Raw genomic sequence first — 17,077 nt, 5'->3', positions numbered from 1 at the left:
AACGTTACACATGATACCGCAGTCACTCTATCGCCAGTCCTTCATTGTTTGCTCCACATATTACAACAAACACAGTCGCTTCTCCGTCATAGCTAACGCTCAGTTAATTGTGGTTGAAGTTGGCAGTATTTGTAACCGTGTACAATGCTAGGTAGCTAGCTAGCGTAGGCTAAGCTAGATGATGCCATTTTGTTTTTATCTCGACTTTGACCAACATACTGCTTTCCCACAGGACTACGAAAAACTCAGACCTTCATGTTATTCTCACGAATTATAGCTGTGATACATCCACAGTTTCTAGTTTGTTCAGGAAAACTACGTTACGATAATCTCAATGATTTAGTTAGCCAGTGTTGTGTTTATACTAAGTTTGCATGCCAGTTTGCTTTGTAACCGGTGGATGTAAATCATGCTAACATTAGCCAACAGTTGCTGGGTCGTCGTTCCCAATTATTGAGCATGTCGCATTGTGATGCTGTATTTTGACCCGACTTTTCCCTTGCTGACAAGTTATCCGGTTGATACTCTTGATATTGCATTCATTAGAGCTGACAGCGTGGAAATACTCAAAGGTGTGAAATGAGACAAGTCACGAACCTTCGGTGTTGACTCCCTGTTGCCTAATGCTTTCCTAAATCCTGAGTATTCTTATTAGAGGTTGAATCAACAAGTAATACATTTATCTGCTTTGTTGTTGCTGCAGCAGCTGGATCTTGCTGAAGATCGGACAGCATCCCTCAACCTCCCTGCCTTCTGAATCGATGGAGGGGTCTGACAGTTCTGAGCAGAGTGGCAGTGACCAGCCAGAGTCACAGCGCAGAAGGCAGCTGGACCGCCTGGACAGGGAGGAGGCCTTTTACCAGTTTGTCAACAATCTGAGTGATGAGGACTATCGTCTCATGAGAGACAACAATCTTTTGGGCACCCCAGGTAATTAACATTTAATTACAGTAGTCTTCACTCTTGTGACTGTAATCTCTGACTGTGGAAATGGTGACGTTTGTATCATACTGAGCAACTCAAAGATAGGGCTGGGTATCAGTGCTTGGTACATTCCAGGTATTCAGAGTGGATTTAATTGATACCAGGCCACATCACACAGAAGCCTGACGGATCTCATTAAGCACATGTGTAATATAGGATTCATTCATTTTCCGTTTAGTTTTACCTGTTTTTTTGTTTTGTTTTTGCCTTCGTTTCTTTTCAGCTAACAACTGAAGCCCCACTGTCATTTCATCTCTCCTATTCAATGCTTTGTCTGAGCTGTATTGAATTTCATTCCTCCCTTTCAAAGTTTCAAACTGTTGGCTTACAAAAAGATTAAAAAAAGTGCTAATATAGATTTAGACAAACTCAAACCAAGACATTATTATTATTTGTTAAAAAGGCTCACATCAGGTCTAGCTTGATGCAGAGGCCGGGCATGCGCAGCCACGTAGGCTACCAATCACGGGAGCGCTCCTGCCTTATTAACGACCCAGTGGCACAGTGAGGACAGAGGAAAGTGTCTGCTGCCTGAAAACTCCAGTGCGGACTGCTTTGCCCTTCTCATACTTGGAATGTGACACCCCACTACGTGTGTTCTGATGACGCAGTAAGTTTTGCACATCGTTCTTCTGGAAACGGACTGTTAACAGAGTTTACCAGATATGGACATGTTCACTACTTGGTCACAGACAGTTGAGACATAGTCCAAGGCCATACCATTATCTGTGCCAAAGTGATTAGTTATCGATCGATTTGGATCTGCTGGATGTGATGAAAGCTGTCGTCATGTAAACATTTACTTCCCAGGCATTAGAATGCCTCCTCTTTACAGCAAGCAATCTCTAGAGTTTTTCCTGCATTGTTAATGTGTGTTCTTCTGTAATTTCCTCCCATACAGATAAAACACAAACCTATGGGCTTGCTGTGCTGTATGCTGTTGCATTCACACTAAAGAATGAAAGTTATCCATCACGACTTCCTGTGTTTTGATTGATAGTCCTTGGATGACGGCCATCCTTTATATCCGGACTTATCCTTACTGTCCTATTTATATTATTAGATTAATACTCTGTTGCTTACTCTGATCCTTTATTTACACTTTGTCAGGTGCTTTACACCAGCAGTTTTCATTATTGTCCCGTTGCTGCTTAAAAGAAATGGCTCAAGTGCCCAATACAGTTCAAAATTTACCACCAGTCCTTTTCATGTACAACATTTCAGCGTAATGCAATCTTTTTTTTCCCTATACTGGTTCACTACCAGATTTGTTGCTGTTACAGTTTGTCCCTCTGCTGAATTCCCCTCTATCTGTCCATTAAATCAGAAAATGTTTGATCTTATTGTAGGGAGTTAATCTTTTCCGCTCAGCCACCTGCAAATGACTCTCTCTCTCAGCTTACATTGGTGGTCAGGCTAGAGAAGAGGAATTGTAAGAAACCTTAATAACCTTCAAGGAATACGTGGATTGCCAAAAAATATTTTTTCTTTTTTTAATAACAGACTGTTGTTTTGTGTTGTAATGTCTCTTTCAGGAGAAGTAACGGAGGATGAGCTGTTTAGCAGACTTCAGCAAATCAAGGATGGTCCAGAACAGCAGAATAACAGTACTAGTGCCCCCAGTACTGAAAATGGAGAAGATCCAGTTGGTAAGTTTGGCATTTTTTCAAGAAAATTTATTCACCATCAAATTCAGATAATTTGTCAAATGTTAACTCTTCTGATTTTCAGAACCACCAGAAAACCCTGAGGATCCTGCCAATGGGGATAGTCTCTTAGACTGGCTGAACACAGTGAGGCGCACAGGCAACACTACCAGAACTGGTCATCGTGGAAACCAGTCATGGCGGGCCGTAAGCCAGACCAACCCAAACAGTGGGGATTTTCGCTTCAGCCTCGAAATCAGTGTGAATCGGAACCTGGCTGAACAGCAGGCAGCTGCTGAAGGGGAGCAGGAGCCTCCACAGGAGTCTTCCCAGGAATCTCCAGAGGGTCAAGAAGTGGTGGCAAATGCTGAACCACAGGTGCCTATGGAGACAGAAGTGGTGGAGGAACCAGTAGTAGAGGAATTGGCTGTCATAGTGGAGCCAGAGCCTGAGCCAGAGCCTGAACCAGTGCCTGAGCCAGTGCCTGAGCCAGTGCTTGAGCCTGAGCCTGAGCCTGAGCCTGTGCTTGAGCCTGAGCCAGAGCCTGTGCCTGAGCCAGAGCCGGAGCCGGAGCCGGAGCCGGAGCCTGAGCCTGAGCCTGAGCCTGAACTAGAAGAAGTTGTTTCACAAGAGATTTTAGGAGAACATCCCAGCTCACCTGCTGCCCTGCCTGTACTACCCCCACTTTCTCCTTCTCCACGTAGAGGACAAAGGAGAGCCCGCAGCCGTAGTCCAGAGCCACGCAGGACTAGGGCCCGTACAGCCAGGAGCCGTTCCCCTCTCAATCTGGATCAGCTGGATGGTCTCCCTAATTCACGTCATGCTCACTCCTCTCAAGGCATCAGCTCTTCCACCAGTGTCTCCCCTGTGCCTCAGGTGGAGGGCAGCTCTCGGACTCGACAACATGTTCTTTCTAGGCAAAGCACTGCTGACAGTGATGTTCAGCCATCTAGGGCTGGCGAAGAAATGGTCCCTGAGGCCCAAAATGTAGGATCTCAGGAAGGAGAAGCTCCCGGGGGTGAAGGGGGTGCAGCAGGGCGCCGTCCCCCTACTATTATGCTTGATCTCCAGGTGCGTCGTGTGCGTCCAGGCGAATATCGCCAAAGAGACAGCATTGCTAGTCGCACCCGTTCACGCTCCCAGAACTCAAACAACACATTTCTTTACGAAAGTGAGCGTGGTGGATTTCGTAGGACTTTCTCACGCTCTGAGCGTGCTGGTGTGAGGACCTACGTCAGCACTATTCGCATACCTATCCGAAGAATCTCCGATGCAGGTTTGGGAGAGGCAACCTCAATGGCTCTCCAGTCTATGATTAGGCAGATTATGACTGGTTTTGGTGAACTCGGCTACCTCATGGATTCAGATTCTGATTCGTCAGATTCAAACCGTGGAGCCAACACACCTGCGGATCTGGCTGAAGCCCTCAACAACCCAGATGCTCCTCCTGCTGCTGCTCCTATTGCTGATGTTGATGAACCACCTGTGGCTGCTGGAGTCAGAGCAAGGACAGCTGAGACTGATATTGATGAGGGCCTTGCCGCTGCTCCACCTGCCTCTGGTGGCAGGGCCCGACCTAGACCACCTATCAGCCTAGAGGAGCCCAGCTCACTGCCCTTCCTGCGGCTTGCCCATTTCTTCCTCCTAAATGATGACGACGAGGACCAGCCCCAAGGGTTGACCAAAGAGCAGATTGACAACCTCTCAATGCGCAACTTTGGTGAGAGTGATGCCTTGAAGACTTGCAGTGTCTGCATAACAGAATATGCAGAAGGTAACAAGCTACGTAAGCTGCCCTGCTCGCATGAGTACCACGTGCACTGCATTGATCGCTGGCTATCGGAAAACTCCACTTGCCCCATCTGCCGCAGGGCTGTCTTGGTATCAGCCAACCGAGAGAGTGTGGTGTAGCTTATAAAAGACTGAAGACATTTTGTTTCAAACTAAGTAATCTTAATATCTCAGGCCCATAAGAGGCTTTGAGGAAATGTGTCTCCACTGTTGAAATGTATTTCCTTCATACCATTTGTGAGTTTGATCATAAAGCAGTCACAGGTTTGATTTGGGGTGCTCCATAACAGTGACATCGGGACATACTCAGTCTCCAGTAAGACATTTATTATGGCAGTCCAAAGTTAGGCACAAGCAATGCATGTTGTTTGAATCAACCTGTAGTGACCAAGCAGTTTGTTGCATTGCGTCAAGCCATGCACACAAGCAGGCCGGTATCTCTTAAAGAATCCCCTGGTTATAAATGCTGCACACCTGCAGGTAGTTCAGACACATCTGCTCTTTTGTATTAGCTCCTAAATGGCGCTTTATATACCAGAAGTTGGGTATTGGTACAGTTCTTAGTTACACCAGTTCAAAGTATTAGCTGTAAATAAGCTTGTAAAAATAATTTTAAATCATACTTTGTATCAGTGAATTGGTTTTGGATTGTAAATTATCTCATAAGAAGATTAGGGTCATTTTTGCCACAGTTACTCTCTACCAGAGCATCCCTAAATTTGCTGTTAAAGAAATAGGTGGTTTCAGTGTACACAGCAGAATTATTAAGAGATTGAGATGTCCAGAGGATGTAGGACATTAATTGGTTTGCCATTTACAGTGTGACTTCTACTCTCCGTTTGGTGCACCTGAAAGACACAGACTACTGTTGTGGAGTGGCATATACCATGAAAACTCTCAGTGTGCTGAATTGTTTCACAAAATAAAATGTACAGACAGGAAAGATAATTCAAACCAGGCTACTTTGGCAAAATGTGTATGTTTATTTTGGAATCATATACTATCTTATTTCCTTGATCATTAAAAATGATTGAATCGTATTCATACCAGAAATTGGGGATGTCTCAATATTGGTAGTAGATATGGGTTTATATCAAGTTCTTGGCATGTGAATATCCCCACCTCAAAAATACTAACAGGCATGACATGTCAGAAAAAGAATATACTTGCTTTTGACTTTTCCCCCCAAATGTAAGGGTGTTTATTTTTTAATGTACAACAATGATTTCTCAATCATTTTGTCCTGTCATCCATCAGGTCTGATTTCTTTATTTTTCCACTCCCACATTGAGTTGTCTTAAATTATTGACTGATGAATTAAGTTCTCTAAGCTGGTCTTGGCATAGATCGAAATGACCAGAAATTGTGTTAAAATAAAATGTCAACTCAAACCAGAATAGAGGTCCACCTCAATGTACAAGTGAGAACTTAAGTTATTAATCCAAAGCTTTGAGTATCAGACATTAACCAAGTCTGAACAAAGGTCACATCATTGTCCTTCTGTCTAAGTAAGGCTCCAGTAGAAGTCAAGATGCTCACCCACTGTGCCCTTCTGCCCCATGAGCAGATGCTCCATACCAGTGTGCAATACATGCTAAAATGAAAGTAGGGAAATACAAACCAAGATATAAATGTATGCTATTGTTAAAACTGTTAATGTTAATGGCTAAAATCTTAAATGAAGACTTATTACCTTTTTAAAATGTGTTGAAGTTATTTTATTTTATTTAGTTCTGTAGCTTTTAATAGCACTGTCGATGAACAGAAACACTGGCTAAAGGAAGAAAAGGGCATCACAGTTAATGCCATCATGTCATGTTTCTTGTTCCACTGTTAGATGTCCTTGCCACAATTATTACTTCCCTTTGTGGGACATAACAGTTTGAATGCAAGACATTGTCATTGTGAAATACCATAAACATGTAAATGAAATGTATGTTCCCTCTTAGGCCATTCTTTAGTTTTGGCCTTGTTCTGTGACCCACCCAGTGCAGTATGTTAACTGGGTGTTAAATGAAACTAACCGCTGAATTAAACAAGTTGTTATGCTAAAAAAAATGCATTGCAGGTATGCCTTCTGTACACTCACCGTGCTGTTGGGTTATTAGTTGCACACATTATTAGTTATTATTACCTTTATCTTAAATATTCAGCAGTTACAACATACTTTTCTTTTCATTTTGCTTGGATCTGACATATTTTTCCCTTACCACTGCATATTTAGGCTTTTTTAAAATGTAATTTACAACCCTGATTCCAAAAAAGATGGGATGCTGTGTAAAAGGTTAAAACAATGTAATGATTTGTAAATGTTTTTCCACCTATATTCAATTAAATGCAGTGAAAATGAGACAATATTTAATGTTCAAACTAATAAACTTTGTTTTGGTAAATATAGTCATTCTGAATTTGATGCCTGCCACATCCAACATCCAGCCTTCCAAAAAAAGTTTCTTTTAACAACACTCCGTACGCTTTTGGGAACAAAGGACACTAATTGCTAAGTTTTGAAAGTGGAATTTCTTTCTCAAGATTCACAGGAAAAAATCTACATGGTTTTAAGACTGACTGTGTGGAAGAAAAATCCCATCAGAACACTGAGAGAGATGTGTTTCTTCAGACAGAAAGCATCTTGACACTGGCATTGCAAACAAAGGCTTCTCTAAGTATGAAATACATTTCAGCTGGTGTGTTCAATATTTTTTCCTGTATCATTCCCCTTAATTGCTCATTGTTTTTATGGATTGAAATGTGACGATTATTTTATCAGTGTAGCTTTATTCAGTTAATACCAATGTCTCATCTAAATTTAATGTGTTTAATTTAATTTAATGTTAGCTGCATTGGAAATATGTTTAGTGTAAAGGATTTTGATGTGTTGAAAATCTGTTTCCTAAATCACTGTATTCTGTTTTCATGTAGATCTTACACAGCATCACAACTTATTTTGAAATCAGGGTTGTGTCACTCACATGCACCTTTAAAGTTGACCCTGTCTGCATTGCAAGCAGAGGATGGTTAGTGTTCACTTCCCCTTTTATTAGCATGAAAGAGCCCATCCATTGGGCTCTTTATCACATTACACTTACACATATATGTAATCATACATGATGCATTAGTCCACTGACACTGGGACAAAGAAGTGTTATCAGCATCCCCTGCTGGTAGGATCTGGGAAAAATTCCCATTCATTCCCCAGCTGACAAATAAAATACAAAGCTTATGTTGTGTGCTCTCAGGTATGATCTCTGTTACAGGCAGACGTCGAGAAGTGTGGCAGACAAAAAATGTTTTGTTTTTTGTCTTTTGTCATTTCTCGGTGCTTTTACCATTAATAGTGTTGCAGCAGATATCACTAGTTCACAGTCCACAGAGGTAGGAAAACAAGGAAGTACCAGTCTGAGGCAGTGATGGCGCTCCGGGCGGTTGGGAGTCGTTTGTTGCACTTTCAGAGGAGCAGCTTGAAGGTAAAGTGTGTGGTTACCTGCTAATTTAGCTTACTGCTAACGGTACACTTAACATTAACGTATTCTTATTAACACTGTTTTTACTTGCGGGTCACGTACGAACTGAAGTAACGGCTGTAGACTTTAGAGAAACCGTTATCGCGTCAGCAAAATTACCGACTTGGAAAAATGGCTTCATTTAATATAATACTAGGCTATTTAGTTTTCACTGGAGGACTGAACATATGAGCTAACTCGTTGCTAAGCTTACAGCATCAACGTTTTGCTAGTCGGTTCAAGTTACGCGTGACTTCCACCTTTCAGATCCTCACAGGATGCCGTACTCTTTCACCACACAGTGGCGCTGTTGATGCCAAATTAAACAGGGCGTCTGTAAATCCTGAAAAAGACTTAAAATATCTTTAATTTAACACATATCACCTTCAAAGTCATTAAATAGTATTACATTAAAATTTCTTACGTCTTAATCACCGCAGACGTTTTCATCTAATTTGATTTATCCATCTTTTAATTTCGTTTTGTCAAAATGAGTCAAGCTCTTCTGCATTAAAGTCCTTATTTCTGATGTTATTTATCTTTAAACCTACCACTAAACCTAATACTGTCTTTTTGCTATAACCTCTGGAGACCTGAACTTTGTTTGGTATGCAATTTTAATTTGTCTAAGCAATTTGGGATCAGTTGGCTCCAATAAATATGAATAAAAAAACTCAACATTGTTGACAATAATTAAGTCTCAATGTCCTCAAACGAGTACTTCCTACTTCTTCCAAATTCCTAACAGCATCTTAGCTTGTTACTGTCGCTAATCGCTAATTTATCATATCAAACTACAAACATTATTTATCATAAATAAGCAAGTTTGAACCATTTAGTGTGATCAGGTTTTGGACCTTTTTTGACTTTTGTGTTGGGATCTGCTGCAGATTGACCTGGCAGAGATGGCTGCCATCTTGTTTTTAGATGGATTAGTGCATTGTGTATTGTGTTACTGCCACTACAATAAGTAAAATGTGATGTCCTCATATAGGGCACAAGGTCTCAGGAGGTTATATTTGCTCTTACCTGTTGGCAATATTGAGGTCAATCTAACTCACTCTAATAATCATATTCCTGCATAAAACCTACTTCTTCGCCAGGCTATATGTATATCCTACTTACCATTATATTTTTTACTTAGTGCTTGAATAAGAAGATGATGATTTGTCCAAAAATCAGTCTTAAATTTGATTAAAACCAACCTGAAAAGGTCCTAAAAAGCATTAAATTTAAGTGTTTGATACCCGCAGACACTCTGTTCAACTGCAATACCCTCTCCAATGTTGTTGTCATAAACTTACAGTATTTTAATTTATTTGTCTCATCTGTTTCAGACTGTCTCCATCCAAACACTTGGAGGTGTCAGATTCAAACGAGCCTGTCCAGTGGAAGTGAGCCATCTGGATCATTTGGTTCTTACAGTAAAAAGTGTGCCAGACACTGTAAACTTTTATACCTCGGTCCTTGGCATGGAGGTGATCACTTTCAAGGTATGCAAAGTAGTGTGTACATTAAATTATTATCATTACTATTATTAGTAGTAGAAGTAGCAGTTGACATATGATTAATTATTGGAAATTAATTATTGAATAAAACAATGTCGGTAGGGTTTTACATGCATTACTTACAGGAATCAGGAAAAGAACAAGTAAAATCCCCTTGTGCTTTTTGTTTTTGAGAAAACATCCACTAGATGGCAGGCTTTGATTGCATGTCAGCTGAGAGCAGCCCTCTCCACTCAGTCAGTCAGCAAGGACCTTGAGCTTTCAAACTGCTCTCCACACTCACACATACCGTCTCTGTTATTTTCAAGGGAAACCGTAAGGCCCTGGGTTTTGGCCAGCAGAAGTTCAACCTCCACCAGCTGGGTCAGGAGTTTGAGCCCAAAGCCAAGCGCCCAACCTCAGGCTCTGCAGACCTGTGCCTCATCACCAAAACCTCCCTTGCTACAGTAGCTGCACATTTGAAGGTCACTCACCAGTTTCATAAAGACTGCCTTAAATTATGAATCAGTCTTAATCTTGTAAAGTGGCTACTCCTTTAAAACCATTTGAGCACTAGTTGACTTTGTATGTCATTTGTCATATGTTGTTTCTCTGCAGGATTGTGGGGTTGAGATAGAGGAGGGACCAGTGGAGAGGACTGGAGCTGTGGGGACCATCACCTCTCTTTACTTCAGAGATCCGGATCACAATCTCATTGAGGTGTCGAACTATAACCAGTCAGTATAAGAGGGATCTTCCTGAGACTTCTTAGACCTTGTTTTTGAATGAATTGGAATGCATCCAGTTTTGTCTCTTGGACCCATTATTAGGTTTGAGACCAAACTGTAGGCTAATTCAGACAAGTTGTACTATTTTCAAACAGAGGTAGATGAGATTAGTTTGCTAAGACAATAATTCAGAATAACAAGTGAAAAATTCAACACCTGTAGATGTTAAACAATATGATCAAGTGCCTATTCAGGAGATTTTTTTGTACTTTGTAAAGTGAAACTGAGCATTTAAAGAATGATTGCTTTTTCAGCTGAAAATAAAAGATTCTTTAGTGTATTTAGGCTCTGTAATTTCTTTCTTTCTTTCTTTTTTTGACACGATGTAAATACCTCTTAAGATTATATGAGCCTTTGCCATTATGTTTTCATGCTGTTGTCACTGTTGTTGCTTAAGCCATTTATTGTTGCAGTATTTCAGTTTGATTACAGTCTTTTGTTTATCAAGTCATTAGCTCATTTGAATGGAGAAAATTACAATTGCTCATCAGGTTAACAGCAGAAAATAAAAGCCACAAACGTCAATTAATTATGAAGATAAATATAATTTTCCAATTTATGTTACAAAGACAGTTAAAAAAATGTATTGTTCTATGCTACACACTGTAGTACAGCACAGACCAGAGGGTCAGATAATATATTGCAATATACAATAGGCTATATTTTCCATTCATTTACCTACATACACTCCCCCATTAAATATGTATACAGTCATAACTTGGCTCTCGGCCATGATAAATGTAGGAGACACACCATTTTAATAAATTACCAAAGTAATTTATTTAACAAAAGCAAATAATTTTAATGCATAAATGAACATTAACGAGGCATGGAGAGTGAGTATCAGAGGAATCAGTAGCTTGAAGGATGAGATAGTGTGTGGCTGTTGTAAGGTGCATTTTAAAGAACAAAAGGGGAAACTGAGGTTACACAGGTTGTCCTGACGCGACCTACAGTGTGCCTGCAGGAGAAGAGGGAAGAGTAAGAAGCCAAATGAACAGACAGAGAGAGTAACAGAGCCTCACTATTATAGGCTGGGGACACCGGCTCAGGTATTACCAGGGGAATGGATGGATTTCTGAACGAGCCTACCAGGCATAGGCCCAGGGGCCCAAAGTGTCACCTGCAAAATGCCACTCAAATTAACATGTGCCAACCAGGAAGAGACTCAAAAAGACCACAAAGAGATGCAAAGGAACTGCAAAGAGGTACAAAATATTACAAAATAGGAAAAACAACCACAGAGAGATACAAAACGACCAAAAAAAGCAAAAAAAACAAACAAACTCAAAGACACAAAAAACAACAAAACATAAGAGAAAACTACCACAAAGTCTGTGTCTGTGTAGGAGAGATGAAGGGCCTTTTGTGTGTTTGTGCCCATGAGCCCGTTATTTCATAATCTGCCCATGACCGGAAGCCACTTATCAGCATCCTTCGCAACAGTGAAATTCAAAGCAGTAAGATGAAAATAAACAGCAGGACTTTATCTCAACACATAGATAGGCTACATGCATGTATTTATGCTCTCGGAGGAGATTGCATGTGTTAAGTCAAATGGAGAGTTATCAGAAAAAGATAAGCTCATATGCAAAATCTGACCTGTGTGTTCTCTAATTCCACAGACTTGAACTTCCCGCTGCTGGGACACATCGTGTCTAATGCAAAAACAGTGACGACATAATAAGCTCCGCACACTAACACCACTGAGCCTAGCAACGTAGCCCAAATATAGGATCATTAAGTACATTTTCTCTGTAGTGAATATTCCCATCTTCTGTTGGCACTTCCTCATTATTTTTCCTGAATGTTGACATAGGATGCACAGAAGAGCTACAGATACGTTTCACTGTCCTCTCTGAATTCGCGCCCACTCACCATCACAGTCATGCCTTCATGATCTGTTTCTATAAGCGACAAGATGACACCACTGATGACCCAGTTAATAGCTCTGCCTACGCTGTAACCTGTGTGTGAGAAGCTGTATGGGATGAAAGAGTTACTGGACGAGGAGAGGGAAAGGACATTTCACTATTTCCTACATGTAAACCTGAACACTGGGGCTTACTGGCACCCGTCAAAAGCAGCCTGTTTAGCCATTGTTGTATGGAAACTCCATTTATGTCACAGCTACAGGCGTGGACACTCTATGGACTCTTTAGATGTCTGAGGTTGCACCGCTATTGTGTCGTCTTGTTTGCTGTGGGTGGAGATAGACTTTTAAAACTATATGTCTGTCATTCATTCTTGTTGTGGTTGAATTCCCCCCCTTATCGCTAAGTCTCCCAATAAAAAGCCTTCAGGTCAAGATACACTTTTACACCTAAGGGGATATTTTTAGCTGCCCAGGGCCTTTTGTATTCATTTACCACGCTTGGGTTTGGGGATGTTAATAATTACTATGGGAATCTTTCCTTATGAAAAGACACAGAAATGCAGGAAGTGTCCTCACAAAACCTTTCCTAGTAATTGACCACTTCTGTGTAACCATACTACAATCCTCCCCATATAAACACACTCCCTCCCATTGCCTGGCTGCTGCAGTGTATGTAGTGCTTATTTCCTTCTTCTCATATTTTCCTTATTTTATTATTACCCCAAATTAGTCACATTACTGTGACAGATTTTATTATTTATTCAATGACAGGTATATTATCACACTCTATCACAGTTCTAATGGTTCCTTACCGCTGTATTCACAGGGAATATTTTGTCATCTCTGTGCCGCACACTTCCTTATCCTAAAGTACATAACTCGTCATAGTATGGGAAAATGTGGGAAAATGGTGAAATGTCCTTTCCCACTCACCTCGTCTATCAGCTAGCAGTATCGTCGTCTTCCTGTCAACGGAATTCAAGTTTTCCATGTTCCGCCGATACATCAGGTATTCTGTGTGTCATTTCAAAATAAAAGCTGTCCGGTGTGTTAATATGTTTACCATGCTGTTTTGGGCTTCTTCTATTTTTTTTTCTTTGAAATTGTTACAGAGGTCCGGACCTTGGTGACCTCATAGCTGGCTACAGCCATGTCTCCGTATGCTTATATACAGCATTAATACAGCTGATGTCATTTTCTCCATTGGTGATAACCTGTATTCATTCAGTGCTGTATTTTCATTATGAATAAGAAACAAAACATGGGCCAAAATGTTTAGCAGCAAGAAGAACTGCACACATTTTGTTTTTAAGCTCTCTGGTAATTGAGACGAAAGGACATATTGTAGTTGTAACCTAACCTGTGGACCCTTATAGACATCTGTTTATATTTTGTTCTCTTGCTAAGGAAGTAAAAGGTTTTTTTTTTCTTGATCGAAAAGCTATGAATATAGAACAGAGCATAATAGTCTATTATGTAATAACAAAAGGTGTCATCATTCAACACACACACACACACACACACACACACACACAGTACTTGTGCAGTTTTGCACAGTTAGTTGAATGTCCTCTGCAGTCGCCAGAGGAAAACGGTGGCATTTTACATTCATGCAAACCATATTACATTTGCACATTTCATATGTATCACATCAGCGTTTCTTAAGTGACGTAGTATATGAGCCAACTTTGTCATCAGGAGTACAAGAGGATGATGGATGGTGTGACACCTTTAGGCGAGATGCCTGCCAAGCTGCAAACCATTGTTCAAGACCAAAAATCAAAATCAGTTGTTTTTACCGAGTTATCGCTGCATTATTAGCAGCTTTTTAGCCACTCAATGTGTCTTTAAGTGACTTGTCGGTGCTTCTCCACCAGGGGATGCCATGAAAAGTTGTTTTTAACCAAAACATTGCTGCATTTCCAGTCAGGATTGTGCCACTGGAATCTGGTATTTTAAGCCAAAACATGAACTTTTCCTAACCAAAACCAAGTGGTTTTAGTGCCCAAAACTAACCACATGTTACGTACAAATGTAATGAATCAGCGGTATGCAAAAATTTGCAATGCCAAGTCAACGTTACTTTGGCAATTGGGTTGCATTTTCTGCAGCTCCACCAACATTGGCCTCTTTGTACCTTGCTGATCCTAACTGTAGGTCCATCATTTCAAAATGTTCTAAAACTTAACTTTAAGTTTTATGGATCACATTTCCAGAGGATAATGAAGGTGGAATTACAGAGAAAAGTGTATAAAAAAATTTGTTGTTTAAAAAAAAAGTTATTTCTGTGAGATGAGTGCAAAGTTGATAAATTACAAATGTAAATTGCTTCAACACAGTGCATGTTCTTCTACTGTATTCTGAACCTAACTGCTGCTTTTAGACTGTTCAACTCTCTTCAATAATAAACTTAATGTGGCCTTCTTCTTTGGTACTTTATTAACTTTTATCGAGACTTTACAAAGCTCTTCTTTTCAGATTTAGCTGTGCCAACAAACAAAGGCCTGTCCAGACAGGGCTTAGGTGTGTTGGTTTCCCTGTGTCCCATGCCGGAGCTGGACATGAGCTGGGCAGGTGCACGAAACAGAGTCCACGTGTTTCCAAGGCCGCTTCCTCCTGTGCAGACTTATTTCCAAACATTAACTTAAGGACCACAGACTGGAATGAGGAAAACAGCACTCTTTTCCCAGCACCGCTCCACATTAAGAAACATGGCTGCCCGTTCTTGTTTGCACTCCAAATGAACACACCTTTATCTGACTTTTGTATGCATAGTAGGTACTTGTTGACTTTTCTTACTCTGCAAATTTAGCGTTACTTTCAACTGAGGGACACAAGAATGTTTATCAGAAAAAGAGGACTTCAGATAATCTACATGATTTTAAATGATTTACATTTCACAAGAACCTATTGGTCCAGGTGTTTCTAAGCTGTTCCTGGGAAAGTGAGTTATAGCTCATGAAATAGTATAGTATGCCATGAAAATGTCATAAGAAATGTCAAAGTAAAGCATGTCATGAAAATATCATTCAAAAATGTCATAGTATAGTATGTCACAAAAAAAGTCATAAAAAAATGTTATAGTATAGTATGTTATAAAATATAATTGATAAAGTCAAAGTACATTATATGATTAAAATGTAATTAAAATTGTCATAGTATAGTATGTAATAAAAATGTAATTAAAAATGTCAAGGTATAGTATGTCATAATAATGTGATACAAATGTAATTAAAAATGTCACAGTGTAGTATGTTATAAAAATGTCATTGAAAATGTCATAGTATACTGTTATAAAAATATCATTAAAAATGTCACAGTATAGTATGTTATAAAAATGTCATAATATAGTATGTGATAATAATGTCATTAAAATTGTCATAGTATAGTATGCCATGAAAATGTCATTAAAAATGTCATAGTATAGTAGGCAATGTTATAAACATGTCATTGAAAATGTCACAGTATAGTAGGCAATGTTATAAACATGTCATTGAAAATGTCACAGTATAGTAGGCAATGTGATAAAAATGTCATTGAAAATGTCACAGTATAGTATGTTATAAAAATGTCATAGTATAGTATGTGATAAAAATGTCATTAAAAATGTCACAGTATAGTATGTTATAAAAATGTCATAGTATAGTATGTGATAAAAATATAATTAAAATGTCATAGTATAGTATGTGATAATAATGTCATTAAAAATGTCATAGTATAGTATGTCGTTCAAAATTGCATAAAAACACCATAGTATAGTAGGTTGTTCAAAATCGCATAAAAAATGCCATAGTATAGTAGGTTGTTCAAAATTGCATAAAAACATGACAGTTTAGCATGTCGTTCAAAATTGTGAAAAAAAAGTCATAGTATAGTATGTCGATCAAAATTGCAAAAAAAAGTCATAGTAGCCTATAGTATGTCGTTCAAAATGGCATAAAAACGTCATAGTATAGTATGTCGTTCAAAATTGTATAAAAACATCGTAGTATAGTATGTCGTTCAAAATGCCACAAAAACGTCATAGTATAGTATGTCGTTCAAAATTGTATAAAAACGTCATAGTATAGCATGTCGTTCAAAATTGCATAAAGACGTCATAGTATAGTATGTCGTTCAAAATGGCACAAAAACATCATAGTATAGTATGTCGTTCAAAATTGTATAAAAACGTCATAGTATAGCATGTCGTTCAAAATTGCATAAAGAAGTCATAGTTATATATTGCGTTTCAAAATGCAAAAAAAACGTCATAGTATAGTATGTCGTTCAAAATTGTATAAAAACGTCATAGTATAGCATGTCGTTCAAAATTGCATAAAGACGTCATAGTATAGTATGTCGTTCAAAATGGCACAAAAACATCATAGTATAGTATGTCGTTCAAAATTGTATAAAAACGTCATAGTATAGCATGTCGTTCAAAATTGCATAAAGACCTCATAGTATAGCATGTCGTTCAAAATTGCATAAAGACGTCATAGTACAGTATGTCGTTCAAAATTGCATAAAAAACGTCATAGTATAGTATGTCGTTCAAAATTGTATAAAAACATGACAGTTCAGCATGTTGTTCAAAATTGCAGAAAAACACCATAGTATAGTATGTCATTCAAAATTGCATAAAAAATACCATAGTATAGTAGGTTGTTCAAAATTGCATAAAAACATGACAGTTTAGCATGTCGTTCAAAATTACAAAAAAATGTCATAGTATAGTAGGTCGTTCAAAATGGCATGAAATCATCATAGTATAGTATGTCGTTCAAAATTGCATAAAAACATCATAGTATAGTATGTCCTTCAAAATCGCATAAAAAATGCCATAGTATAGTAGGTTGTTCAAAATTGCATAAAAACATGACAGTTTAGCATGTCATTCAAAATTGCAAAAAAAAGTCATAGTATAGTATGTCGTTCAAAATGGCATGAAAACGTCATAGTATAGCATGTCGTCCAAAATGGCATAAAAAATGTCATAGTATAGTATGTGATAAAAATG

The 17,077-nt window shown here is 39.0% G+C and overlaps 2 protein-coding genes across 2 annotated transcripts; both read left to right on the top strand.

Moving 5' to 3' along the window:
* Nucleotides 1-761: 761 nt before the first annotated feature.
* rlim (ring finger protein, LIM domain interacting) lies at nt 762-6,817 on the top strand. Its single transcript, XM_050041995.1, has 3 exons — nt 762-930; nt 2,520-2,633; nt 2,716-6,817. Exons 1-3 carry the CDS (start codon nt 762-764, stop codon nt 4,539-4,541), a joined length of 2,109 nt encoding a protein of 702 aa, XP_049897952.1. The 3' UTR covers nt 4,542-6,817.
* An 819-nt stretch (nt 6,818-7,636) lies between these two features.
* Nucleotides 7,637-10,479, top strand: glod5 (glyoxalase domain containing 5). The gene is made up of 4 exons (XM_050041996.1): nt 7,637-7,888; nt 9,262-9,417; nt 9,741-9,896; nt 10,030-10,479. Exons 1-4 carry the CDS (start codon nt 7,832-7,834, stop codon nt 10,156-10,158), a joined length of 498 nt encoding a protein of 165 aa, XP_049897953.1. The 5' UTR covers nt 7,637-7,831; the 3' UTR covers nt 10,159-10,479.
* Nucleotides 10,480-17,077: the final 6,598 nt, after the last annotated feature.

Source organism: Epinephelus moara, chromosome 4 (assembly GCF_006386435.1).
Source record: "Epinephelus moara isolate mb chromosome 4, YSFRI_EMoa_1.0, whole genome shotgun sequence".
Lineage (NCBI taxonomy): Eukaryota > Metazoa > Chordata > Actinopteri > Perciformes > Serranidae > Epinephelus > Epinephelus moara.
Note: the sequence above shows the minus strand (reverse complement) of the source record. Positions and strands in the feature narration are given on the sequence as shown.